At 47.6% G+C, this 27,513-nt stretch overlaps 2 protein-coding genes across 4 annotated transcripts in view; one reads left to right on the top strand and one right to left on the bottom strand.

Annotated features, from left to right (window-relative positions):
- The window catches only part of Evi5l (ecotropic viral integration site 5 like), a 38,518-nt gene extending 16,782 nt beyond the window's left edge, over positions 1 to 21,736 (bottom strand). For 2 of the 3 annotated variants that reach the window (XM_051162941.1, XM_051162942.1), the window contains exons 1-5: positions 21,538 to 21,691; positions 5,092 to 5,275; positions 1,745 to 1,934; positions 411 to 635; positions 229 to 303 (exon numbers count right to left, since the gene is read on the bottom strand). In XM_051162941.1, coding sequence (XP_051018898.1) covers positions 229 to 303; positions 411 to 635; positions 1,745 to 1,934; positions 5,092 to 5,243 — 642 coding nt within the window. In that variant the 5' untranslated portion in view covers positions 5,244 to 5,275; positions 21,538 to 21,691. Of the gene's footprint in view, positions 1 to 228; positions 304 to 410; positions 636 to 1,744; positions 1,935 to 5,091; positions 5,276 to 21,537 lie in introns of all 3 variants that reach the window. The other variant, XM_051162943.1, reaches the window with a different exon arrangement.
- Positions 1 to 27,513, top strand: part of LOC127203988 (zinc finger protein 721-like) — a 1,570,727-nt gene that overhangs the window by 1,107,836 nt on the left and 435,378 nt on the right.

Below are 27,513 nucleotides of genomic sequence, written 5' to 3'. Positions count from 1 at the left end.
ATTGCTCCTTAAGCCCTGTTCCTATTCTGGATGGAACAGTGTCAGTACCCAGGCCGCATAAGTGTCAACCTAGCCCCTTTGTATCCATACACTGGGGACCTAGCCTGGCCTTTGTCAGAGGTCACTGTCAGTGGCTGCTGAGCAAGGCTGTGACCCTAGGAGGTCGCTGGATGCAGGGAATGCTCTTGTGCACATCTCTTAGGGATGGAGCCCAGGGCAGCCACTTACCTGCATGAGAAGTAAGCCCACAATGAAGGCGCTGCCCTGGCAGTAGCCCACCTCCCGATCAACCAGGGAGTATGCCTGGAAGGGAAGGAGGCTGGGTGAACACAGGGTCCCACCAGCTCCTAAAGAGTCATCTCAAGTGGGGATTGTTGCTAAGGTGGCTGGAGCCAATGCTGGGGCCTCACCTTCATGACATTGAAGAGGACTTCCTGACCCAGGCTATCCTGCCCTTTGAAGAACTCATGCTCAGGATAGGTGCGGGCAATGTCCCTGCGGATCAGCTTTTCACATGGTGAAGACATCTTGAGCAGCTCTGAGTACTGGTTTTTGACAGGCATATCTGTGGCACTGCACAGGAGCTGCCAAACGATGGCCCGGAAGTGGTGTGGGATACCCTTGCGGATCAGCTCCTGCCATGGGGAGGGTTGAGGTGGGGGAAGGGAGGCCAGGGCTGGACTCTGCCCCATGCATTGTAGCCTTCCCAAAGCCAACCCAACCAGCACTTCAGGTATGGTTTACCCCTGCTTTTAGGATGGTACAGAGGACATCCGAGTCACTGCTTTAGTTAGTCATGGTGCTTACTGGGGCTTCCCCCATCCTTCAGTGACTCCTCTACCACTAAGCTATTCTCATGCCTAGTTTGTGTTTGTGTGCATGTTCATGTGTGTGTATGTATATATGTATATATATGTGCACAGACATATGTGTATGTAGAGGTCAGAGGTCAGCCTCAGGTGTCATTCCTCAGAGGTATCTGCCTTGGTTTTTGTTGTTTGTTTTTGTTTTGCTGTTATGTTTTAAACTGTATTTATTTATCATGTGCACATGTGTGTGTGTGTGTATGTGTGTGTGTAGGTAGGTAGGTAATATGTACCACAATACACATGTGGAGATCAGAGGACAATTTGTATCTGCATTTGAAAGAGTTGAATCTGTCCTACTATGGGAGATAAGACTAAAACTCAGGTTGTTAGTCTTGACAGCAAGTACCTATCTACAATGTATTGTGAGACAGGGTCTCTTATGAAGCTGGAGCATGCCCACTGGGCTAGCTAAAAGGATCTGCCTGTCTCTACCTCCCTAGTGCTGGGATTACAAGAGTGTGCCAGCATGCTCGGCTTTTATAGGTGCTAGGGATGGACCTCAGGGCTTCAAGCTAATGCAGCAATCACTTTACAGACAAGGTACTTCCCCAGCCTCCAAATTCTTTTTATGCCCTTAGCTTTTTTGCCACAAAGTCTTACAATGTAGTCCAAACTAGCCTTCAGTTGGTAAGCCTTTTGCCTCAGTGTCCGGAGTGCAGGGGTCATAGGTTTGCACCGCCACACCAGAGCAGAAAGCGAGGAGGCACAAGGACCTCTCTCATCCTACCCCCTCTCTCCTGTCCTCATGTCCCCTCTGCACATCTCCACCGTGGCCCTTCTGCCTACGCTGGGCTACCTGGCCCTGCCTGGTAGCATGGTAGATGAATGATCAGACTGGCCAGACTCATGCCCATCCCACATCTGCCTCAGGCCACCTTGAGTAGCTTCTCCTTCCTGCGTCGCCACTCCTCCCACTCGTTGGCAATGCGGCCCCAGAGAATCCACGTGTCCTCCTCCAGGTGGCTCAGGTTGGAGGAGGCTGAGGAGCTGGATACTAGTGAGGAGCCGCTGTTCCTCCGGGAGCCATTCATAGAGCGCATGGACTTGGAGTCGGCTTCCAGGAGCCTGGGCAGGAAGGGTAGGAGAGGGAAGGCCAGAAAATTCCAGTGACTCCTGGACACAAAGGTCCTCTGAAGTGCCTGACCTGTTAGACTGGAGCCACACTGCCTGCTTTCCTTGCTTTAAAAACGCTTATCTTTACATGTGTATGCCGTGTGTGTGTGTGTGTGTGTGTGTGTGTGTGTGTGTGTGTGTAGGTGCACGTGGAGGCCAGAAGAGAACATTGGATCTCCTGGAGCTGGAATGGTTGTGAGCCACCCGATATGGCTGTTGGGAACTGAACTTGGGTCCTCCAAGCCGGTGACTTAACCTCCCTGAGCCATGGCCCTCATCTACTAAGCCTTGGAAATGTGTGTTCTTCTTCTGTACCAAGCAGGGGGCTGAGTGCGCATTTCTATCAGCTTCTATCAGACAACTCAACACAGCTGATTTAGGGATTCATAGCTGGGCTCAGAATGCAAGCTCTGGCTGAGGGAGGGCCCTTGTAGAGTAGCAAGGACACTTTGAGGCTGTATTAACCATGTCCTTTCCTGCTTTCCTTCCTTCTCCCTCCTTCTGTCAATTTTTTCTTTTCCTTCTTTGTACTCACATGTATGTATGTGTGCATGGGTGCACAGTCACGTGGAGGCTAGAGGCCAACCTTAGATACTGTTCGAGTCCATCTTATTTTTTGAGACAGGGCCTCTCATGAGCTTGCACTTCCCCACTTAGGTAAGTCAGTGAGCCTCAGGGATCTGCCTGTTCCCGCCTCCCTGTTGCTGGAATTACATGGCTAGTGTTTTGCTATTGCTGTTTTTGTTTGCTTGTTTTTTAGACAGGGTCTCACTATGAAGCCCTGGCTGGCCTGGAACTACCTATGTAGACTAGGCTGTCCTCAAACTCACAGAAGTCCCCCTGTCTCTGCCTCCTGAGTGCTGGGATTAAATGCTAGGTATGACTAGTCCCCCACCTGCCAGAGAGGGTTTCTCTGTATAGCTTTGGCTGTCCTGGACTCACTTTGTAGACCAGGCTGGCCTCGAACTCACAGTGATCCACCTGCCTCTGCCTCCCAAGTGCTGGGATTAAAGGCATGACTAATTTTTAATGTGGATTTTGGAGATTACATTCAAGCACTTTACAGATTAAGCTATCTCTCTTCCTTTTTATTAAGGAAATGAATTTTATGTACTACTACTACTATTAATATTAGTATTAATTATTTTGTTTTTTCAAGGCAGGGTTTCTTTATATATCCCTGACTTTCCTGGAACTCACTCTATCTGGCTTCCCTTTTCAAAGCCATTTTTTTTTTTTTTTTTTTTCAAGGAAGAGGTTAAAGCTCCCACCTGCATAGATGTCTTATTTTGGGGGTGGGGCTCTGTAGAATATCCTCACTGAGGAATTCTAGGCAGGACCTCTACTGCTGAGCCACACTCCCAGCTCCTTACTGGGGAATTCTAAGGAAATGCTATACCAGATCAGGCTCACTTTGAACTCAGAGATCTACTTGCTTCTGCCTCCTGAGTGCTGGGATTAAAGGCATAGCCCATCACTGCCTGGTATTATTTCTTATTTTTTAATATTTAATTTTGTTTGCTTTCTAGGTGTTTTGTATGCATGAATGTCTGAGCACCTTTATGCACTTGGTGCCCAAAGGACAGAAGAGGGCATTCAATCTCCTGGAACTATAGTCACAAATGGCCACGAGCCACCATGTGGGTATTGGAAATTGAACCCAGGTCTTCTGAAAGAACAATTAACTAGTGCTTTTAAACACTAAGCCATCTCTCCAGTCTCTTTCCCTCTATTAGTTTTTGAAATGGGGACTGAATTTAGTGCATTCTTGGTGAGTATTGTACCACTGATAATTCTAACTCTTTATTTGCTTTTTAAAGATTTATTATTTGATATATATATATATATATATATATATATATATATATATATATATATATATATGTGTTCTGCCTGCATGTATACCTGCAGGCCAGAAGAGGGCATCAGATCACATTATAGATAGTTGTGAGCCACCATGTGGTTGCTGGGAATTGAACTCAGGACCTCTGGAAGAGCAGGTGGCACTCTTAACCACTGAGCCATCTCTCCAGCCCTAGCTCTTTATTTTAAAACAGGATCTGGTTACAAAGCTCAGGCTGCCTCGACCTCTTGATCCTCCTGCCGTAGCCTTCCAGGTGATGGAATGCTTTTTATGACACCTTTGACAGCTTTATAGATTCTGGAGAGATTGAGCGTCTGGGACAATCCTTCCTATGGCTAGGCAGTTATTAAAGATAGGAAAGGCCCATGTGCCTGAGAGTGAACTTTCATATGCAAGTCAACCCATCCAGAGCCCACGCCCTAGCCACTTCCTCCATCAGGCTTCTATACTCTGCTTACTCTCCATCTGCTCTTGTCACCCCAGGGTTGTGTTCCCAGCATCGTGGGCCAGACCTGTAGCCAGGGCTAACTGAAATGTTTCAAGTCAGTGAATTGTGTGCTTGCCTGCCCTGTTTCACCCACTCCTGCCCTCGGAAGCCAACATAAATGTTCTTGCCAGCATTTTCCTCCAGGCTCTTGTCTGGCTCCTGACAGGTCTGCTCCTCTCAGTTTGGGAACTGTAAGCAGTAAAGTACCTTCTCTGTGGCTAGTGTCTCCAGATCTGCTGGATTCACTTCATTCCTGACTAATGAAGGCTGAGTCCAGGCTTGTGGCTGAGTAGTAGAGCCCCCGTCTAGATACCTCAGTGGGGGGCTGAGGGCATGACTTTGTGGTATAGCATTCCCTTAGAATTCCCCCGTAAGGGGCTGGGAGTGTGGCTCAGCAGTAGAGGTCCTGCCTAGAATTCCCCAGTGCGGATATTCTACAGAGCCCCCCATAATAAGACATCCATGCAGGTGGGAGCTTTAACCTCTTCCTTGAAAACAACAAAAAAACAAAACAAAACAAAACAAAAAAACCAAGTGGCTTTGAAAAGGGAAGCCAGATTCATCTGACCTTTTGAAGTGTGGGTTCCTGTTCTGAAGAAACCAATGTATCCAGCCCACTTTGGGAGGATGAAAGAGAAACATTCTTTCAGCGTCCTGGAGTAGCTGTTACTCTGTGTAGCCCAGGCCCAGCTTGGAGCATGAAGGGTCCTGGGAAACCAGGAACCAGCCCTGCTCCCCCTCCCTGGCCCCCCACTTACCGGTTCTGCTCTTCAAGCTTGGCCAGCAGCTCTAGCTCATCTGGGCTGAGGTTCTCGGAGTCAGAGGTTGGGGAGCAGGTGGGTGCTGACAGGGCCTCCTGAGATGAGGAGTCGGGGCTCAGAGTGGGGCTCGCCATGATGGGCAGGCTCATTAGCCAGGAGGGAAGCCAGGTTACAGCTCTATCTGGGGGTGAGAGAAACATGTAGTTAGCGCTGGGTGGATGGATATCTACCTTGGACTGTCATCCCTGGGCCAGCAGAGTCGGCCTGCTCACCCTGAGAACACTCCATCATCCCAGGCTTCCCACTCCTGGTCCACCCCTAGTTGTACTATCCAACAGCCAAGGCTTAAAGGCCCTACCTCTGTCACTGGAGGGCCTAAGGATCTTATGTGAAACTTCAGGGGGTACAGACACCCCTCTTCTGGTGACCTTTTCTGACAGTGTTCTGTCCTCTGCTGTTGCTTGCCTTTGGAGCTTCATGGCAGCGTTTGATTTGCCCTGTTTCATCAAGGGGAGTGTGCTGTTGGCACAGACCAAGCAGCTACTCTTCACTGTTAATTGTCTGGTGCTTCCATGGCTGGAAGAGTAATGTCCTGGGCTGGGAAAAGCCAAGGCCGCACCCAAAGTGCCAGGAATCAGTGGCCTGGCGAATGCACAGTATGGGTGGGTGCTTCCTAGGGGGCATCCTGATCTCAGTCTCCACATGCCAGGGCTTCTTTCCTACTTTTCCTGGGGCTACCTGCTTAGCCTTTTGGGGGCCTTCAAGGACACTGGCCTTTTGAGCTCTGCCTGTCTGGTGACAAAAGCTAAGGCTCATGGTGAGGAGATGGCTTAGAATATAAAGTATTCACACATAAGCATGAGGACCTGAGTTTGATCCCCAAAACCCATGTTAAAATCGCCGATGTGGTGGTGAGAGCTTTAGTCTCAATGCTAGGGAGGTAGAGACAGGAGGGGACTTGGGGTGCACTGACCAGCCAGCTTAGCTAAATTGGTGAATTTCAGGTCATCGAGAGACCACACCAAACAAAACAGAACCAAGGTGGCAACGTGAGCTATGGCTCAGTGGTTTAGAGCACTTGGTGCTCATTCCCAAGTTTGGTTGCCAGCACACACATCAGGTGCTTCACAACTTCCTGAAACTCCAGCCCCAGTGGATTAGACCCTCCTTCTGGCCCTTAAGGGCAGGCAAACACATGGTGCACATTCACACAGGCACACGCAGACACACATATAAAATGAAGATCTAAAAATCAGGTATAAAGCCAAGTGGTCAGCATCACCAGCTGTGGTTGTCCTCTGGCCTCCACATGCACACTAATTCACACACATACAAAAACAAAAGCTGTAGATCATATCGAACCATGTATTTGAAGCCTGGCTCTCTGTCAATGACCTGTGTGATTTTTAGGCTAGTCGCGCTACTTCTCTGGTCTCTTGAGACTAGGATCCATTATGACCAGTCTCAAGGTGGTTGTGAACCAAGCATGCTACGTATAGCATATGAGATGTTTTTCCACCAGTGTTGGCCTTTATTATGTATCCTGGAGCCAAGGCTGGAAGTCTGAGAGCTGGGGCTCCCAAGGGATTGGAGGCAGAGTTGTATTTCCCTGGTAGGGAGCATTTCTGGGGTCAGAAAATGCTTTGGAATGGGCTGAGGAAACGGCTTAGTGGATACAATGCACAATAAAAGGCACGGGCCTTTATTGTAGATTCCTACAATCCTCCTAAAGCTGCACATGGCAGCACATAACACTTTTGTCACCTCAGCCCTCCTACAGTGAGATGGGAGGTAGACACAGGAGAATCCCTAGAAACTTGTGGGCCAGCTAGCTTGGTGTACACAGTGGCCACCAACAAGAGGCCCTGACACCCAAGGTTGTCCTTAAGACTTCCATATGCACAACATGGTACATGCGCACTTGTACTCACACACATGACTATTCATGGGGTTAGGGGAGGACACACAGATTATAAATAAAAAAAGTAAAAGGCTCTGGGAGGGAAGGAGGCTGGGGATATGTTCCTTTTGCCTTCCTGTATTTCCTCTTGGTGAGCCCAGCTGGTATGCAGGGTCTGAGAACATGGAGATACCTAGGGCTAAGGAGGCAGGAAGGAAATCTCTGTTCTGGCCTGAAAACAGAGCACGGCACCTTCACACCTGCCCACCTCCTTCTGTGCTCCATCCCAGAAGTCTGCTCTGTGTTCCTGAACCCAACCTGATCCAGTTCTGACTCACGGCCACAGAAAGGGCCTCACATGGGCCCTGCAGAGGGGACATCTGATTCCTTAGGCAGCGAGGAACAGACACGATATGAGAGAAGACCACTGCTCACCTGTCTGCAGTGAGCACCGTCCTATAATCCCCAGTCAACTCCAGGGATCCTAGGTAATCTGGATTTCATGCTAGTCCTGAGCTTAGTTCTGGGCCTTTGCCCACTGATGTCTTACTGTTGGTGAACTTGGGGGATTCACAGCTCTCATTTTGTCTTGTGTGTGTTTGTGCTTATGCTTGCGTGTGTGCATACATGCATGCGTGTGTACGTGTGTGTGTGTGTGTGTGTGTGTGTGTGTGTGTGTGCGTGCGCGCACGCGCGCTTGCATGTGGAGTCATCCTTGATCCCTCTTCCACTTTACTCACTGAGGCAGGGTCTGCCAATCAAACTCAGAGCTTGTGAGCTGGAAGTACCACCTGGCATTTAGATGGGGTCTGGAGATGGGAAACACCAGTCCTAAAACTTGCATAGCATGGACTTTAATCTATTTCCCAGCCCAGGGCTATAGATTTCTATGCGTGCCAGGCTGGCTGAGGATCACCAGGCCTGAAGAGTTTCAAGCAATTGTAAACCACTGAACTAGGAGTTAATCATTTCTTTTTTCTTCCTGTCTTTCTTCTTCTTTTTTTGGAGTTAATCATTTCTGACGGAGAAATAGAGGGGGCCGCTACAAGACCTCCTACAGGGTCAAAGTCTGTGGCCAGACAAGGCTGTGGCCACAAAGAGCTAAGGCAGAATGATCTTTCTAGGCAGGGCCAGCCTCCAGAACTGGGAGAACATGGACAGTGGAGGCAGGGCGAGGGCTCCAGAACTACTGCTGCATTTGGGGAGCATTGAGAGCTCAGGGCGAGAGCAGCTATGGATAATGAGGTAGCCTGGGACTACCTAGTACCTGATAAGCAAAGATGATCCAGCCTCAGGCAGACTTTCACATACAGACACACACTCTCTGATATGCACATATTCACACACACACACACACTCATGCACATACAGTCTCTCTCTCTCTCTCACACACACACACACACACACACACACGCACATACGTTCATACATATTGACACACATATACAACACACACACACACACAAACATACTCAGATTTATACTTTTGGGGTTCAAATGTACTGAGTCTTCACACTCAGACATACTGAGTACACACAGGCTACTTGTCACTCACATGTATTCTTTTTTTTTAAAAAAGATTTATTTATTTATTTATTAACTATACAGTGTTTTGCCTGCATTTACACCAGGACACTAGATCTCATCATACATGGTTGTGAGCCACCATGTGGCTGCTGGGAATTGAACTCAGGACCTTTGGAAGATCAACCAGTGCTCTTAACCTCTGAGCCATCTCTCCAGCCCCAGCACATGTATTCTTTTGAAGTTCATTGATATTCATACTTGCACTCCTCAGCTTTATGAGCCTGTGGCTTGGCTGGTAGGAATCTCTTGATTACTTTAATGGAGGTGGGAAGACCCACGGTGGGTGACACTATTCCAAAAGAAAGTGAGGCAAGCACTAGAGCCTATCCTTCTCCACTTTAGTTCGGTGAGTGTGTTCTCACAATTTCTGCTGAGGTGACTATCCTGACATGATGGAGTGACATGAAACTGTGAGTCAAAAGAACCCCTTTCTCCTGAAGGTGTTTTTGTCAGGAGAGTGCATCACAACAACAGAAAAGTAAGTAGGACAGAAGTGCAGGTTGGCCCCAAGCTTGTGAGCCTCCTTCAGCCTCCTGAGGGCTGGGATTCCCAGGCGTGAGCCACCACATATGTCTGGCTCATGGCTTCTGAAGCAGAGTCTGAGCTGAAGGCTGGGCAAAGATGGTGCTGATGGGCAAAGATCATGAGGTATAAAAGCTCAGTTGTGAAGTGGCTCTGAGCTCCTTTTCCTTCGCCCTCTCTGACGTTTGGGCACTGCTGGCCATCCTTTCTTTTTCTTGAAGCCCTCCCCTCTCTAGTTAATGAGAAAAGCTTCCTGCTTCTCTTCCTGCCTCTCTGGCCAGGGCATCTTGGTCACCTGTGGGTCACGTCTCCCTCCATAACTGTGCAGGGTCTCTTGTAGCTTAAATTGGTTTCAGGCTCACCAAGTAGCCAAGGATGCATTTCAACTGATCACCCTCCATTTCCTAAATGCTGTGATAACAGGCCTCTGCAATCTTGCCTGTTTATGTAGGGATAAAATCCACAGTTGTGCCCATTCTAGACCGAGATATATCCCCAGTGCACTCTTAGGGTTTATTTCAAATTTATTTTTAAATATTTATTTTCTGAGGCTGGGTGTAGTGGTGCATGCCTGTAATCCCAGCATTCGGGAGGCAGAGGCAGCCAGATCTCTGTGAGTTCGAGGCCAGCCTGGTCTACAAAGTGAGTCCAGTACATCAAAGGCTACACAGAGAAACTCTGTCTTGAAAAAAACCAAACAAAAATATTTATTTTCTGTTTATGACTGTTTACTGTTTACTGCTTGTATATAAGTAAGGCACATGTGTGCCTGGTGCTCTTGGAGGCCGGAAGCCACTGGATGTTTTGGAGTTGGAGTTGAAATGGCTGTGAGCTGCCCTGTGGGTGCTGGGAACTGAACCTGAGTCCTGTGCAAGAGCAGCCAGTGCCCTCAGCCATGGAGTCACCTCTCCAGCCCTGCTTCCTGTGTTTCAACAGGCCAATATAGATGAAACGCCCATCTCTTGCGGGCTGGCCATTATTGCAAGCGGCCTTCAATAGCTCCATCATTCCTAAGCTCATTCACAAGACTTGGTGACCCCTCACACTAAGGCAGGAGTGACTCTTGATCTTCCTGGTAAGAAACAGTTGCCCAAAATGTCTACAATACAGCCAAATTCTCAGAATTCGAAAACAGCCAAAAAGTGTCTCAAAGTAAAGGCTTACAGTAGGATCCAGCAGTTTCCCACGAGAGGTCTATCCAAGACAGCGGAAGCATCTACACATACAAGTGTGCATTTTAGAGTTCACAGAAGCACTGCTCACTTAGCAACAAAGTACAAATGATGCAGATGTCCATTAATAGATGAATGCATCGATAAAAACACATACTGGAATATTACTCGGCCATGAAAAGGAATGATGCACTGACACGTACTATAACATGGGTGAGCCTTACAGACTTTATGTCCAGTGAGAAAATCTAGTTGTTATGTTTCCACTTAGATATGCAGGTTAGATGGATCTACAGTGTCAAGAAGTGGAGTAGTGCTTTCCAGGGACAAAGGCAGAAGAGAAAGTAGAATGATTGCCTAAGAGGATAGGGAGTGTCTAGCATTAACGGTGATGGAAGTATGACACTGTACATGTGGCAGACTTTAGGTGGATGACTTTTATGTTATATGAATTATACTTCAATCAAAGAAGATGAAGAATAAGGAAGGCTGCAAAGGACTTATGGCACAAAAGACAGGGCAGGGCCTGGTGGCCACGAGGCCTGTAATCACAGCTACTCAGGAGGCTAATATAGGAAAACCACAAGTTCAAGGCCAGACTGGGCTGGAGAGTGAGTTGAAGATAACGTAGTGAGACCCTTTCTAATAAATAAAGAAACAAACAAGCAAACATAAATAAAGATAAAAAAAATATAATCGGTTGGGAAACCATGCATGATGGCCCATGTCTACTGTCATAGCACGTGGGTGTCTGAGGCAGGAGGAATACAAATTCAAGATTGCTATTGGCTACACAATGAGTTCCAGGTCAACCTAGAAAACATGATGCCTTGTCCTGAAATCAAAAGAAATAAAAATAAAAGAAGTGGGAATGTAGCTCTGTGGCAGAATATTTGTCTAGCATGCATGAGGCCCTATACTGAAAAAGAAAAAAAAAAAAAAATCCCAGTACTGAGAAAAAAAAGTTGGGTGAGGGCTGGGACTAGTTGGAACACCACGGGAAGTAGAACAATTCTGCGGTAATCAGAGCCTTCTCTTTCTGGGCCTGCAGGCTAGGGTGCGATTCTAGAAAATCCCCTCTGGTCTGCTATGTGCAGTTGAGTCAAGCACACTTGTCTCCCTTCCCTCTCTATTCTTTGTGTTTTCTTTTCTTTTTTATTTTTTGGTTTGTTTTTTGTTTTTGTTTTTTCCAGACCGGGTTTCTCTGTGTAACAGCTCTGAGTGTCCTGGACTCGCTTTGTAGACCAGGCTGGCCTCGAACTCACAGCGATCCGCCTGCCTGTGCCTCCTGAGTGCTGGGATTAAAGGTGTGCGCCACCATGCCCGGCCCTCTTTGTGCTTTCTTTACAGGCATCATCACCATGCTCAGTCTTGTGTGGTGCTGATGACAGAACAGAGGGGAGGGCCTGGAGTGTTCTGGGTGAGCATTCTGCCAGTTAACCTAATGTCCTGGTTCTGGATGAGAATTCAATTTTTTCTTTTCAATTAAAACAACTAATTAAGGCTGGAAGGTTGGCTCAGAGGTTAAGAGCAATGACTTCTTTTTCACAGGTTCTGAGTTCAAGTCCCAGGAACCATATGGTGGCTCCCAACCATCTATAATGTGATCTGATGCCCTCTTCTGGCCTGAAGGTGTACATGCAGGCAGAGCACTGTATACATAATAATAAATAAATCTTTAAAAAAATCAATTAATTAATTAGTGGTGTGCGTATGCATGGGCACGTGTGTGTATGTGTGTGTGCCACGGCACTTTTGTGGAGGTCTGAGGAGCATTTGTGAGAGTCAGTTCTGTGCTCCCATCATGAGCATGCCTGGGATTGAGCATCCTTGGGATTGAAGTAAGGCTGTCAGGTTGGCTGGTAAGTGCTTTTACCTACTGAGCCATTCCCCCAGCTTTTAACACTGTGTTTTTATTCCTTAGGTTCATTTTATGTGTGTGAGTGTCTGGCCTGCACTGTATGTGCGCCTGGTGCCCTTGGATGTTAGAAGAGGACCGTGTATTCTCTAGAACTAGGGTTAAGGAGGGTTGTGTGCCATCATGTGAGTGCTGGGAACTGAACTCTGAAATAGCAACAAATGCTCTTAACCATGGAACCATCTCTAGGCCCACCAATGAACTCTTTCTGTCAACCTTGTTTTATCATCTTGATTTTTTTCCGGAAAATATTCCTATACCCTAGCCCCAAATACATGCTTCCCCGCCCCCACATATATGAATGTGTGTGTGCGTGCGCGCACATACACGCGTGGGTGTGAGGGGATGCATCATATGCACTAGGATTCACGCAGAGAGCAGACAGAGGTTGATGTCCTGTGTCATGTATCTTTCTCAATTGCTCACATTGGAGGTGGAGGCAGGAACTCTCACTTGGACCAGGAGTTTATCTACATTGCCAGCTTAGCTAGACAGCTGGGGTTGCAGGTGGGCCCCAATACCCATCAGGCATTAGGTGGGTCCCAGGGATCTGACCTCCAGAGCACACACATGACATATGCCTTAATTACTGAGCTGTCTCCCTAGCCTCCAACACACATTCTATGGCAATGCCTTCGGTCCCTGCCTGCCTTATAAATTTGTCAACATTCAAGGAAGAAGCGGTATCTTAATTTTCTGCTCTAAGCCCTTAATGTACAATTGGCATTTGGCGGGTGCTCAGTAAACATCTGTTGAGTGAATGAAGACAAACATTCCCATGTGGTTCAGCTACGTGATCAGGGTCAGCAGCAACAGTAACCTCATAAGGATATCACATGGTCTTGACGGGAGGTGATAGGGAAGGGTGCTTCAATTCGGTGGTTTTTCCCCAATGGAGTCATTGTCCTACTCTAACCCTGAGAAGAACAGCAGGCAGGTCCTGATGAAGAGACAGTGCATGACATATCAACCAGGCCTCTTGCCTGTCAAGGTCGTCAACAACAATGGCATTGCAAGGAAGTGCCATAGCCCATAGAAGCTGGAGGAGATGTGATAACGGATATCATAGGGACAGAAAATGGGGATTATAGGACTGGAGAGATGGCTCAGTGGTTAAGGGCACTGACTGAACTTTCAGAGGACCAAGGTTCAAATCCCAGCACCCACATGACAGCTCATAACTGTAACTCCAAGATCTGACACTCTTACATAGACATACATGTACATAAAAAGTAAATAAAAAACATGGGGAGATGGATCAATGGGTAAAGAGTCCCCAGAACCCTTGTGCATCTGGGCAAGTGGTGCATGTCTGTAATCCCAGCATTCCAAAGGCAAGACAGGAGGTGGAGGCATGAGAATCCACAGCAGTGCTCAGGTCCAGCCACCCTAACAGCAAGAGACCATGTCTCAAACAAGATGGAAGGTGTAGTCAGCTGCTGGAGGCTGCCCTTTGACTTCCACATGCACCAAGTGGTATGCACCTGCATGCCTAAATACATACATGATATACAGGCACAAACATACATTGATCCAATAAACAACAAAAAAAGTGTATTGAAACTTAGGGTGTTGGGCTGGAAAGATTGCTCAGCAGTTAAGAGCTCTTGCTGCTCTTCCAGAGGACTCGAGTTAGGTTTCTAGTACCCAGGTTAGTCAGTTGTCGACAAGCATGCGCCTCCAGCTCTGTGGGACATAATGTCCCCTTCTGGCCTCTTCAGGTGTCCACAAGCACATGTACACAAATTCAAACACACACACACACACACACACACACACATACACACACACGAATAAAAAATAATACAAACCTTTGGGGACTGGAGAGATGGCTCAGTAGTTAGCAACATGTACTGCTCTTGCGTACATATACACACTTGAACACAAAACAAATAGATAAATAAATTAAAAACATAATAAGGCTATTCTTGGTCATATAATGAATCCAAATCCATCCTGGGCAACAAAAGATCCTGCCTCAAGAAAATAAAAAACTCAAATTATAAAAATAAATTATATACATAAATATGTATTAATATACTTTTATTTGTGGTACTTGTGATCAAGTCAAGGACTTCATGCATTGTAGACAAAATATTAAAAACAAAAAGATGTGTACAAGGGTAGTTAGAAAAGCAAAAGTCAGATATGCCATGTAGGAAGTGCCACACTGAAGTGAGAGAGGTTGGTACTGGTTGCTGCTCCAATTCTGTCATAGGAAGATTTGAACTTGGTTTTCTCTCTCTAGAGTCTCTGCTTCTGCCCTTCCTACATTTAAAAAAAAGATTTATTTTTTATCCATGTTTTATCCAATGTTCCACTTGCATGTGTGCCTGATACCCAGAAGAGGGCACCAGATCTCACTATAGATGGTTGTGAGCCACCATATGGTTGCTGGGAATTGGACTCAGGACCTTTGGAAGAGCAGCCAGTGCGCTTAACCTCTGAGCCATCTCTCCAGCCCCCCATTTCTAAGTTTTAATTTAAAAACAATATGTGTAGTTTTAAAATATAGTAAACACATATAAAATATACTTATTACATATTCATATTGTATTTATTAATATATATGTATATACAAGTTTATATATTATGGTCCAGAGATATGGTTCAGCTGGCAGCATGCTTGCCTACCATATATAAAACCTTGGATTCCACCCTGAGCATCACATAAAACCAGGTATGTGTGTTAGAAGGATGGATCAGTGGTTAAAATTCTTAACCATTAAAGGTGTGGTGGCACACGCCTTTAATTTCAGCCCTTGGGAGGCAGAGGCATGCTAATCTCTGCGTTCAAGGCCAGCCTGGTCTATAGAGTGAATTCCAGAATGGGCAGGGCAGCTCCAGAGTTCCAGAGTAGAGAAACCCTGTCTTGAAAAACAACAAAAAACCATTTTATTTATTTAGGGTTTTAAAGTGCTGGGATTAAAGGCATATGCTACCATGCTCAGTGAAATTCATTTTATTTTTAATGATGTGTAGCTGTGTCTCTTTGTGGCTGAATGTATGTGAATGCAGGTATCCCTAGAGGCCAGAAGGCATCAGATCCCCAGAGCTGGAGTAACCCAGCAATTGTGAGCCCCCGCCAACATGGGTGTTGTGAAATGAACTTGGTTCCTGTGCAGAGCAGCAGATACCCTAACTACTGAGCCATCTTTCAAACTTCTACCCAAGGTACTTTATTCCAGCAACAGAAATGAAATGAGAACATCCATTAAACCTAGTTTTTTCTAGTGCTGGGGATAGAACTCAGGGTTTTGTGAATGCTAAGCAAGCACTCTACCAAATGTAGTACATATCCTGTCAGTTTTAGCCATTGTTCAAATTGTTCTGCAAGTTTCCATATTCTTGGAGTGTGGATAGTTATTCTAGATCTTTTGGCTTATATCTGAAATCTTAGGGCTGGAAATATGAATTTAAATCCTTCCTATACTCCTTTTGTGATGCAGGGCACCATGACATTTCAATTTGTAATCAGGGCTAAGGATTGTAACTGACCAACACATACACTTTCTTTCTCTCCCTCCCTCCTGTCTTCCCCTACTCCCCTCCCCCACTCTGTATTATTACCTCTCCTTTTTTTGTCCTGTGTTTAGGACCAGCAGTGGCTTATATTTATTCCCTGCTGGATAGGTAGTTCCTTGAGGGTAGGGGCTGTCAAGGCCACTGTGTGGTCCCCATAGTTCAGTGCAAATTGCCCTTATATGGTGACACACTTTAATGATTAAACACTGTAAAACTATAATCACTGTTATTAGTAATAGCAACAGCAGTAGCAGCAACATACCTTCAGTATGACTGCAGATTCTCATCTGACCTGAAAAAATCAGTTTATGTTCTGTAGCCTTACCAGCTTATTTTCTGCCAATGTAACAGGTTCACTTAAGGGCAACTTTCTTCATTTTCTCTATTTAATGTCCTTGAAAATGACAGGGGAGGAACATCAAAGCCCCTTACAAGGGCTTCCTGTGGCAGGTGCACAGCTGAAGATGTATTTGTCATCTGTGCCAGCTTCCTGGGCTCCTCAAGCTGGATGGTGGGTACAGATGAGGCAGATTGGCCTTCCCTTCAGCATTACTTTTAACCAAGGCAGACAGATCTGACCTCTCTGTTCCAGGAATGGCTGAGGGAGGGAAGCCCATTCGCTGGTAAAAACCAAACACACTTTGCTGAGAAACTGCTATATGAATCTGGGATTCTCCTGTGAGGAACACTGACAGGCATCCTCCTCTCATGGGACTGCTCACACAACTGTGGGAGATAGGCATCAGTGAAATGATTTCCTGGGGGTTCTGCGGAGATGGCTCTGGAGATACAGAGTTTGCTGTACAAGCAGTGTTTGGACTCACAGAGCCCAGGTCACAGATGATCAGGAGGGGATGGAGAGATGGGTCAGTGGTTTAGAGCACTGGCTGTTCTCGCAGAGGACCCGAGTTCAGGTCTCAGCACCCACACTGGCACTCACAACTGTCTGTACATCTATTTTCATAGGAGGTGATGCCCTATTTAACCTGTGGGCATTACATATGATGCATAGACACACATGGAGGCCAAACAGGGACACATATAAACAAATAATTAAAAATAAAAAGAGAAGGGATGGTGGCCATCTGTAATTCAAGCACCTGGGAGACAGAGACGGGATCCCTCAGCAAGCTGGCTCGCTAGACAAACTGGAGAGCTTCGTGTTCAGCAAGAGATGCTGTCTTGGATCAAAGTGGAGCGCAACAGAGGAAGACGCTCAATGTCAGTCTCTGCCCTCCACATGCACATGCACACGAGTGCACCTGCACAGACACTGTGCCCATGTGCAGAACATACAAGTACACTCTGTGTGTGTGTGTGTGTGTGTGTGTGTGTGTGTGTGTGTGTGTGTGTGTATGGTATAAAATACCATCCCTATTTTATAGGGCCAGGGAGATAGTCCATCATTTTCCATGCAAGCACCAGGGCCTGAGTTTCAGCCCTAGCATCCATGTAAAAGACAAGCATGGTGGCATGTGCTAGTAACATCAGTGCCCGGGGAACAGAAACAGGAGGGTCCCTAGAGCCCAGTGAAAGACCCATTTCTCTTTATTTTTTAAAAAAATCTATCTTTGTTTGTTTGTTTTCAAGATAGGGTTTCTGTATGTAGCCTGGCTGTCTTAGAACTAGTTCTGTATAGCAGGCTGGTCTTGAACGCACAAAGATTCTCCTGCCTCTGCCTCCTAAGTGCTGGGATTAAATGCATGCACCACTACCACCCAGCTGAGACCTTTAAAAAAAAAAAGGTGGACAAAGTCTGGAGGGTGGCTCAGTGGTTAAGAGCACTGCCCGCTCTTGCAGAGAACGGGGCTTGATTCCCAGGACCCAAATGGAAGCTTACAAGTGTCTGTGACTCAGTTTTCCAGGGTCTGGACTCCATGGACACCATGTGTGCGTGTGTGCTTATATACACATGCAGGCAAAACACCACGGACTCCTCAGGGGAGTCTGTCATCTATACTAAGGAGGTGACACTAGAAGTACCCACTTACAACTTACAGCTTTCAACTGTCTGTAACAGAGTTTGTACACATGCAGGCAAAACACCCAGACACCAAATAAAACAGGCAAAAAAACCAAACCTCAGCAAAAATCTAGGGTATAAACAGATCCCAGGGAATTACACGCAAGGCTAACTCCTGGACTTCACATGTACATGCATACACATGTATGTTTACACATATGTGAATACCCACATACACCTACCATGCCACCTACAAAGATTTCACAAGCACACTGATACGTTCTGAGAACTGACAGTAAAGTGGAGGGAAATTATGCCAAGAGGGCATTGGAAAGGTCCCTCAGAGGGATGGGCGTCTTCTCCAACTAGGGTTAGACATGGGGACCTGCTGTCTATCTCGAAAGAACCTCCTTCCTTCTCCTGCTTGGCTCTGGCTTTCCTGGAGATGGTATGGTTTGTACCTTTCCCCAATTTTCCCAATTTCAGATCCCTTTCTGCCCGTGAGTGCCTGATGGTGTGTACTGTCATATGGATCACACTTGCTACACTCTGGCCTGAAGGGTGAAGCCCACCCACTTAGCCTCAGAAGAACTCACGCATCCCTTGAAGGAACCATGCTGGTTCCCAGCTCCTGGTCCCTGGTCCAGTACTTCTGGAACACCCTAACCTGCCATGCCTGCCTGGTGACTGCATCCACAAGTCACCCCTGCCACACCTTCCTGGATGTCCTAGGGCTGTGTGGGTCCTTTCTCAGGGCTCTTACAGCAGCACAGTGTACATAATTCTGTGTCCTGCATCCCTACTGCAGCAGCAGGGGGTGATGACAAAGGCACACACTAGAACACTGGCTCCTTAGGGTTACTCAGAGGACTAACTAAGATGATGTGCAAATGGTGCTTGGCACAGCGAACAAGGCATGAGCTCAGTCAGTGTGTGCTTCTGGGTCCAACTCTTCCCCTCTCCCCAAACTGGGTGTGCAGGCTTTACATACAGGATATCTAAGTCAATCGCCTGGGGAACAGTGGGTCATCACCCATAAACAGTGACATTACATTCTACAAGAGGAACTTGAGACATGTTTCTGATCTACCAGTACCTATCAAAGCACAGACACAAAAGACAATGGATCCATATCCTCAGGCTCTAGCAGAGCTGTGTTGCATCCACTCAAAACCTTGAAGCCTTCTGGTACTTTCTATAGAATTCAGTGTATGCCAGGGACCTTTCTACCCTATTGTGTACATCTGTTCAAAGTCCCCTGGGGAGTGGGAGGAGGTCTTGCAGTTTCCTTTGGGCCACATGACCTTCAAGTCTTCATGCACTCTTGCTTTCAAATAGATGTGACAAAGTTCTACCTCATGTCCAGGGAGTCTGTGTGGGTCATCAAGATGTCTGACCAGTAGTTCCCATGTCCCTAGTCCTACCTGGAGACCCCTGCATGACTACAAGTCCCACACAAGAGACCATCTTTTTCTTCATTCTATCAGCCCTGATTCAAGCCAGCTTCCTGCAAGATGGCTAAGTCCTTCAGATACCATCCAGTGAGGTCAGGGATCATCAGGGACAGTGATCCTACAAACTTTGATAGGTGTGTGTGGGGCCTGTTCCCCTCAAACACACTGTTATCTTTTATACTGCTCCCAGGAAACACACAAGGCCACACCCTAATCTCACTGCCTCTCTTGTAGCAGAGTACTACTATTCTAAGGGCTTATCCCCTGCCCCTCCCCCTATTTTCCAGATGGAGAAGTTGAGGCGCTGGGCCAAGATGAGTTTCCCTTTCAAATTGGTCCAGAGTTTGTTTATAAATACTCTACAAAGAAGCTTACGCTTTTTATCAGGGCCTTTGAAGGCATACTAAATGCTTGGTTGGGGCTGGCTTTTCTGGATTCTCCTCACACCCTGTAGTCCTACAAACTACAGCCAGTTTTGTGATCATCTCTTCTTTCAACTCTGTGTTGCCTCAGCTCTGTGCCAGGGCCAAGCCACCTGCGATCCCTTCCAAACCACCACAGTCAACCGCAGGAGCCCAGAGGAAACCCACAGGTGGGACCCCAGGATGGGCGCTGTGGGCAGAATAAGTGGGAAGAACCAATACAATACAACCATGAAAGAGCCAGGGATGAGGGGAGTTTGACTCAATGGCAGACTGGCTGGGGATGGTGCATGCGGGAGGGTATATGTCAAGCAGAGCACTTCCTCCTTTCACCTTCCCCCAGCTCTCTTCAGAACATACTTCCCCGGTCTGAAAATATTCCTTAAACAAAGAGGTGTTTGCTTTTGGCAGGTCTGACCCAGTCTGAGCAGATACCAAATGCTAGGAAGACGAAGTCATTTTGTGTTGACCAAACACTGGTGGTGGGGGACAGAACTCACAGGGCTGTCAGAAGCTGACCTTGATGGGCACCTTGGATGGCAGCGCAGACTCTATCATCTCTCTGATGCCAGCAGTTCCCATAGGCTCAGGGATGCTGGTCCTACCAGTCTGGTCAGACTTTAGGATTGGGGCCAGGAGCAGCTGGAACGTCTCACTCCCCATGGGATATGTGTGTGTGTGTGTGTGTGTGTGTGTGTGTGTGTGTGTGTGTGTGTAGTGATACTGATTTGGGAATGGGCACTGGTTCCTTTTGGGACACTGGTGTAGGAAAGAACGTCCTTCCTATTAGGAAGGGCAAGGCAGGGAGAGACAGAGAAGGGGAAGAGATGTGCAATTGGTAGATTCTAGGCCCTGACACCCTCTGGAGTCCCAGTGTGGTCCCACCTCAAAGAGAATGGGGTGGAAGAGACAGGCTAGCTGCTGGGGACAGGGCTGCCACCTCACAATCTTCTGTTTGTTGTCTGAGTTATGAGGCCCGTTGAGGAAGCTGGGCTGCTGGGGTTCAAGGAGGTGTGTAGAAGTTCTCGGCAGTGTGTGTGTTTGTGAGAGAGAGGGGGGTAGGTGGGTGGGGCAGGGAAGCACTCATGGCACTGGGTCTGTGTTCTGCCCCTAGGTTTCTGTAAGTGATCTATCTCCCTCCCTCCTTCCCTCCCCGCCCCTCTGTCTCAGTAAGAAGAATTGGGAGGGTGTGTCTATGGGGGGAGGGGATGGGATCCAGCATTATCTTTTGAAGTCCTGAGCGTTCATTTATTCAGGAAGCTGGGATCTAGATGGGTCAAGATCAGCAACAGTGCATGTGGTCCTCTCACAAACTAGAAGTGATTTTTCTTCCCCCCCCCCCTCCGTGGTGCCCTTGAACAGGAGGAGTGCCAAGCAAGCAAGCAAGCAAGCTGAGCTGAGCTGATGTCTGTGGATTCAGTTGGGAATCTTCCCATTTAAGATGCGAGGGAGAAGGAGTCAGAAGGAAAGAGTACAGGGCTCGCATCTTGGATGCAGGCCAGACACAGAAGGCAAGAACCCAAGTGACAGGTTTAGGGGGACGTAAAGGCAAGGCATGTGTAGATGGGAGGGGTCCTGGGGCCAGGCTTGTGGACTGGAGGGGAATGGTCATGGGGGGTTGGGGGGAGTAAGGCAGGTCTGCAGATTGGGGGATGGGGAAGCAAGCCCTGGACAGGTTCTTAGAGAGGGGTCCTGAGAAAGATAAGCAGGGCTTCTGAGCCTGTGTGTGTGTGGGGGCATCGTGAGGAAGAGACGTGGGGTCCTAGAAGCCCTGAGGGGGGGGGTGGATCCTGGGGGAGACATCGCGAATGAGGGTGGGCGGAGGCCGGAGTTCCAGGGCCCAGAGCTGGGAATGTCAAGACTCCCAGAGCGGGTTCTGGAGGCGAGGCGACCCCAGGTCACGCTCCTGGCTCGGCTTCCCCGCGGGCCCCGCATCACTGACGCCCCTAGGAGAAGAGGCCCGGCCCGGGGCCGCCCTACCTGCACCAAGAGCGCCGCCATCGCCGCGCCGAGCTTCGCGGTCCCTGCACTGCGTCGCCGATGCCCCGCCCGCGGTCGCGTTTGCCCTGGGGTCCCGCAAACCTGGCGGCCCGGCCCCTCTCACTCAGCCACCCCCGGGGACCGCGGCCGTCACCGGCTCTGCCGCTGCCATTTCACCCGCTGACAGGAGCCGCTGCCCCGCCCCCCCGAAGCCCGGTCAACCAATTCACCGCCCCTTTAGGTCCTTGGCTCCACCCACTAGAGAAGAGTGACAGGAGAACTGACCAATCCCTTCCATCTTGTGAGGCGGGGCCCTGGCTAGGGTTCTGTGAGGAGAGAGGCGAATTGAAATGAGAGAATTTGTGATAGACACATAATTTGTCCTATCAAATAAGGAGTAGTATTGATCGACACCTAAACTACCAATAGTAGTGGGCTAGATGTGACTCTGTAGGAAAGCTACGGCCTTGAGCAACCCTTAGCTAAGGCACTAAGCCCCGCCCAGAGCCGGGATTTCGACCCAATCACGAGAGATCCTGAGATGTCCATTATCTGCTCCTCAAACCTCAGCCTTGGCAACAGTTGAGATGGGAGGGGGTGTGCTATGAAGAAGATTGACTTCTAAGCAGCCAGTGATCCCGGTGGGAGGCGGGCTCTTATGGCATTTGACCAATGGAGGCTTCAGACTGGGAATGAGGTGGGAGTCCCGGGTGATGGGACTCGAGGCCAGGGCCTGAATGAAATGGAGGAGGAGCTAATGGAGGAGGCGAGTCCCAGTGCCAGAATAAGCGGAGTCAGACAAGGGCCGAGCTCCTGGCTCGGTTACTAGAAGGGACAGATCTGGAAAGCGCATCTTCCGAGCCTGGGTCTGTGCGGTGGGCGGGGGTGGTTAGGTCTGGTCCTACTTCGGTTAGGTGAATCTGCCTTCAAAATTCTGATTGCATCCTCCACCTGCCCCAACCCCACTATCTGCCTTGGGGCGGGTGGTGGTGGGGCGGGGGTGGGATGGGGTGGGGCGGGAGAGCGAGTGTGTGTGTGTGTGTGTGTGTGTGTGTGTGTGTGTGTGTGTGTGTGTGTGTGTGTGTGTGTGTGTTCTCCTTTAGGCCCAGAGCCGCGCACATGGAAGCTGCTCGTAAATGCTTGAAGAATGAATGAATGGACCCATGATTCTTTGCTGCCTCTTCCTCCTCCACTTCCTCCTCCCCCCCTTTGTTTTTGTTTTTGTTTTGAGACAAGGTCTGTAGACCAGAATGACCTCAAATTTTTCTCTACAGCAGACGGTGGCTTTGAACTCCTTGACCCTCCCACCTCGACGCCCCATTCACCACCCTGGCCAGACCCTAAATTCTCTTAATAAGTGGGGGTAAAGACCATGTATGGCCCATCACTGACAGCCGGCAAGACTTAATGAACGGATTACTCTAGGATGTGGGATGGACCTTGGACAGGGTGGGGCAAGGAAAGATGTGTCATAGAAGGAAAGGTGACATCATAGGTTCATCAGGGCTGGTGGTTCCCCTCTGCCGAGACTGCTGAGTAGTGGAGGACAGCCTGACTCACAGAATGAGTTCTAGACCGGTCTAGACTACAAAAAGGTTCAGGAAAGAAGGGAGACAGGAGGGATAACAGAGGGGAGTGGATCCAGAATGGGGAATGTCAGGATTTCTAAGGTCTGAGATCTTAACAGTTATATAGTCAAGGGCCCTATTTGATCATGGGAGTAACAGTTGACATTCACATGGACCCTTAAATATTTTTTTTTTTTTTTTTTTTTTTTTTTGGTTTTTTGAGACAGGGTTTCTCTGTGTAGTCTTGGCTGTCCTGGACTCGCTTTGTAGATCAGGCTGGCCTCGAACTCACAGCGATCCGCCTGCCTCTGCCTCCCGAGTGCTGGGATTAAAGGCGTGCGCCACCACGCCCGGCTCCTTAAATATTTTTTAAAAATTTATTTTTGGATAGGGTCTTAACACAGCCTAAGCTGGCCTCCAACTCACAGTGTGGCCTAGGCTGGCATCAAACTCAGGATTTTCCTACCTCAGCTTTCGGAGTGCAGGGATTACTGGTGTGTGTTATGGTGCTGAGCTCACACATATTCTTTCTCCCTCTGTCTGTATTGCATCCGTTAAAATTCTGAAGCTGTTACGAAAATCTAAACTATTGCTAAAACTTCAGGTGATAAAAACTGAATGAAACTCCATCCACCTTCCTGTGTTTCTTTCCCCGTTTAAAAAAAAAAAAATTCTGTTCTTCTGTAAGGCTCTCTCTCTCTCAGCCTAAGCCTGGGAACGTAACCCAGACAAGCTTAGGAAAGTGACCCAGAAAGAATTGAAGGTCAGTTTCAGTTTCTGAGATCAAGGTGGCCAACCGAGATAAACAATTTCAACTAAGGTAAATGATTTTCAGAAAAGTACCATCTGGAAACTCTCTGGAAACTCCCTTATACCCCTCCCTGCCAAGAATAGCTCCCAAGACCAACGACCCCTGCAATAGCCAATAACATTTAGACAAGCACCCTTAGCGACCACCAGGGCCAATCCTAACATAGGGCACGCAGCCCCTCCTAACCTTTGTGGTTTTAGCTTTTAAGAGCAGCCTGTAACAGTGACTCGGGGCGCCTCCCTCCCGAGTGAGTGCTGAGGTCCCCTGACGCGTCAGCAATAAACCTTGTGCTTTTGCATCAACACTGTGGTCCTCGAGTGGTCTCTCGCGACGACCCCCCTACCCGAGTGGACTCTAGGGTCCAACACTTCTACAGCCAGTTTGTATGCTGGCTTCTGTCGAACAGCATCAAGATGAAATGAATCTGCTGCTGAGGATGTAGCTCAGCTGGTAGAGTGCTTTGTGGAGGTGTATTAATTTAGAACGTGGTTATTCCGGCAAGAGTTCACATCCAGAGACCTTCTAGGTCTATGTGATCTGGCTGGCAAGAGGTCACACCCAAAGATGATCTAGGTCTGTGTGATCTGGCTGGAATACATAACCTTTAATCCAGGAGTTAGAGAGGCAAACAGATCTGTGTTCAAGGCCAGCCTGGTTAGAGAAAGTATCAGGTAAAGAAAAGCGTAGGTCCAGGTGTGGTGGTACATGCCATTAATTTCTAACAAAAGTAACATTAGTCTGTAGAAGGAAACACCCATGTTTGGAAGTGACGTCTAAGTGTGTGGCAGAAAAGGTGATGAATCAGAGAAGATTTGACACAATAGGATACACTCAACTCTCACAAGAAGTAGGTAAGTAAAACTCCTTAAGAGGCAGTTTTACTGAAAGAGGAGGCAGTTTTACCGGGACAGTAACAGAGAGATGGGTTACAGAGAGAAAATGCAGGTGAAGATGGAGTGAAACAGAGTGAGAAGAAGCCAGATTAGAGCAGGTTGCTAAGTTAGTTTGAGGCTAAACAGAGCAATTGCATGCGGGGAGAGAAGCTAGATTGAGTCAGTCATGTGAGAGAGGAGTTTGAGCCAGAACACCTAAGTTGAACCAGCCAGCCTGGAGCTCAGAAAGAACAAATAAGGGTGACTTTATTAAGCAGTAAGTCTCAGAGGCTGAAACCATTTTAGGCCTAGGTTAGAGTGTACAGAGGCTAGAAGCTTCCAGGACTAGGCCTAGCTAAGCAGAAGGAGGCAATAAGCCTCCCAGACAATAATTAAGCCAGGAGAGTAAGTTACTTTTACAGTGCCTACCTAGCATGGGTTTTATCCTCAGCACTTTTGTAAAAGAGATATGGTGATAAACACCTGTAGTCACCAGCACAGGGCAGGTGAAGGCAGGAAGACAGAAGTTCAAGGTCATCCTCAGCTCCATAGTGATGGAGGCCAGCTTAGGTTACACAAAACCATGTCTCAGAAGGGGAGGAGCACCTGAACAGATGGGACAGGAGTTAAGATTGTTTGCTGTTCTTGCAGAGGACCCGAGTTCACCTCTCAGCACCCACATCTGGTGGCTCACAGCCCCCTATAACTACAGCTGTGGGGTGTCAGGTGCCTCTTTTGGCCTGTTAGTGCAGTGAAATTATTTTGAAAAAAATTTTTTTAATTTCTTTTTTTCTTTTTTCTTTTTTTTGAGAGAGAGGGTCTCACTATGAAGCCCTGACTGTCCTGGAACTTGCTCTGTAGCCCAGTCTGGCCTTGAACTCACAGAGTTTTGTCTGCCAAGTACTAGGATTAAAGGCATGCTCTACCACCACCCAACTTTTATTTATTTATTTTTTAATTTAAAAAATTACTTCTGTTTGTGTGTACATCATTTGAAGAGGCCAGAAGTCATTGGATCCTCCGGAGCTGGACAAGCTGCTGTGAGCCATCCTGTGTGGATACCGTGAATCAAATGTAGGTCCTTTGGAATAGCAGCAAGTACTCCTAACCACTGAGCCATCTCTTTAGTCCTCTTAATTTTCACTTTTTAAAATATTTAATTTAAATTTATGTGTGTTGGTGTGAGGGTGTCAGATCTTGGAGTTACAGACAGTTGTGAGCTGCCATGTGGGTGCTGGGAATTGAACCTGGGTCCTTTGGAAGAGCAGGCAGTGCTCTTAACCACTGAGCCATCTCTCCAGCCCTTTAATTTTCATTTTTAACTGACACAATTTTTGGGAATCAGGATGTAGCACAGCGACGGAAAGCATGCTAAGCATGTGTGTGAGGCCAACGATTTCTTCTTCAATAACAAAAAGGCTGTTTTTTTTTTTTTTTTTTTTTTTCGTTTGAGACCTCACTTAGCCCAGGATGCTCATACACTCACTAGCCAAGGGATACCCTGGAACTTCTGATTCTCCCACCTCTGCCTCCTACGTGCTGTGATTCCAGGCAATGCCACCAGGTGAAGTTTTATGTGGTGTTGGGCTTGAACCCACAGCTTCATACACGCCAGGCAAGCACTATATTGACTGAGCCACGTCCCCAGTCCATTTAATTTTTTTATTGTTTTTTTGAGATAGGTTCTATGTTCCTCAGGCTGGCCTGGAATCCCTGGGCTCAAGTCATCCTTTTGTCTCACTCAACTCTTGAAACAGCTGGAACTTTAGGCACGCATCATTGAGTTCTCCCTGTGGAACAGTCATTTTTTATCAGCAGTGCTGTTTTCTCTGTATCATTATTTCCACAGTGAGGCTTTTCCTGACTTGACTCTGCCCCCCACCAAATAAGGAATCTATGACAGACCAAAGTAACAATTCTACTCAGTACAGCTTGGTGGTGAACCACTGTATTTTTATTGGGGTTACTTATAGGATCAGGGACAACTCAGAGGCATCTGTGTCACCAGAAGTAACAGCCCAGTATGGGGGAAGGACTCCAGAAACCTGCAGCCTTGGAGCCCTCTGTAGCAGCAGACACCAAAACCTTTTTAATATTTCAAAGCTTAGGTCTTAGTTGGGTAGACTGTTGACTAGCTCATCTAATTTAACCCATCCACCTAGCCCCACCCAGTCATGTGGCTAGCTGTACCTTCCAGGATCATAGTCATGTCCGTCTCTGCCCAGGCTTCCTTTTGAAAAACTTTCCTCTTTTCTCTCCATAGAGTTCATTTCTCCCAAACAGGAAGTCCGGCCTTCCACTTCCTGCCCAGCTATAGGCTGCCAGCAACTTTTATTATCCAGCAGGGATGATTTGGGAGGCAAAGTTTACACAAGGTTATTTTGGATAGGTGAGGATTATGTTAAAAAAAGCAGCCAGGATCTTGGAGGGGCAAGCGTAGTATGTTTTAGATAGCCCCAACGGAGGAGCCCTGGTGAATCCTGTTTTCCAGCTTTCCCAGACTTGTGATGTGTCTTTACTTTCTGAGTGTTGAGAACCTCATTCCTCTTTCCTGGAGGGAGGAAATTGCTATGTACCAAGGAGATTATTTCTGTACTCTCAGGCCATGTAACATCTACATATGACTCACTCACTAAGATCCCCATGGTCTTTGTTTGTTTTATGTGTGTGTGTGTGTGTGTGTGTGTGTGTGTGTGTGTGTGTTTTGTATGATTGTTTATCTGTG

Source organism: Acomys russatus, chromosome 19 (assembly GCF_903995435.1).
Source record: "Acomys russatus chromosome 19, mAcoRus1.1, whole genome shotgun sequence".
NCBI lineage: Eukaryota > Metazoa > Chordata > Mammalia > Rodentia > Muridae > Acomys > Acomys russatus.
Note: the sequence above shows the minus strand (reverse complement) of the source record. Positions and strands in the feature narration are given on the sequence as shown.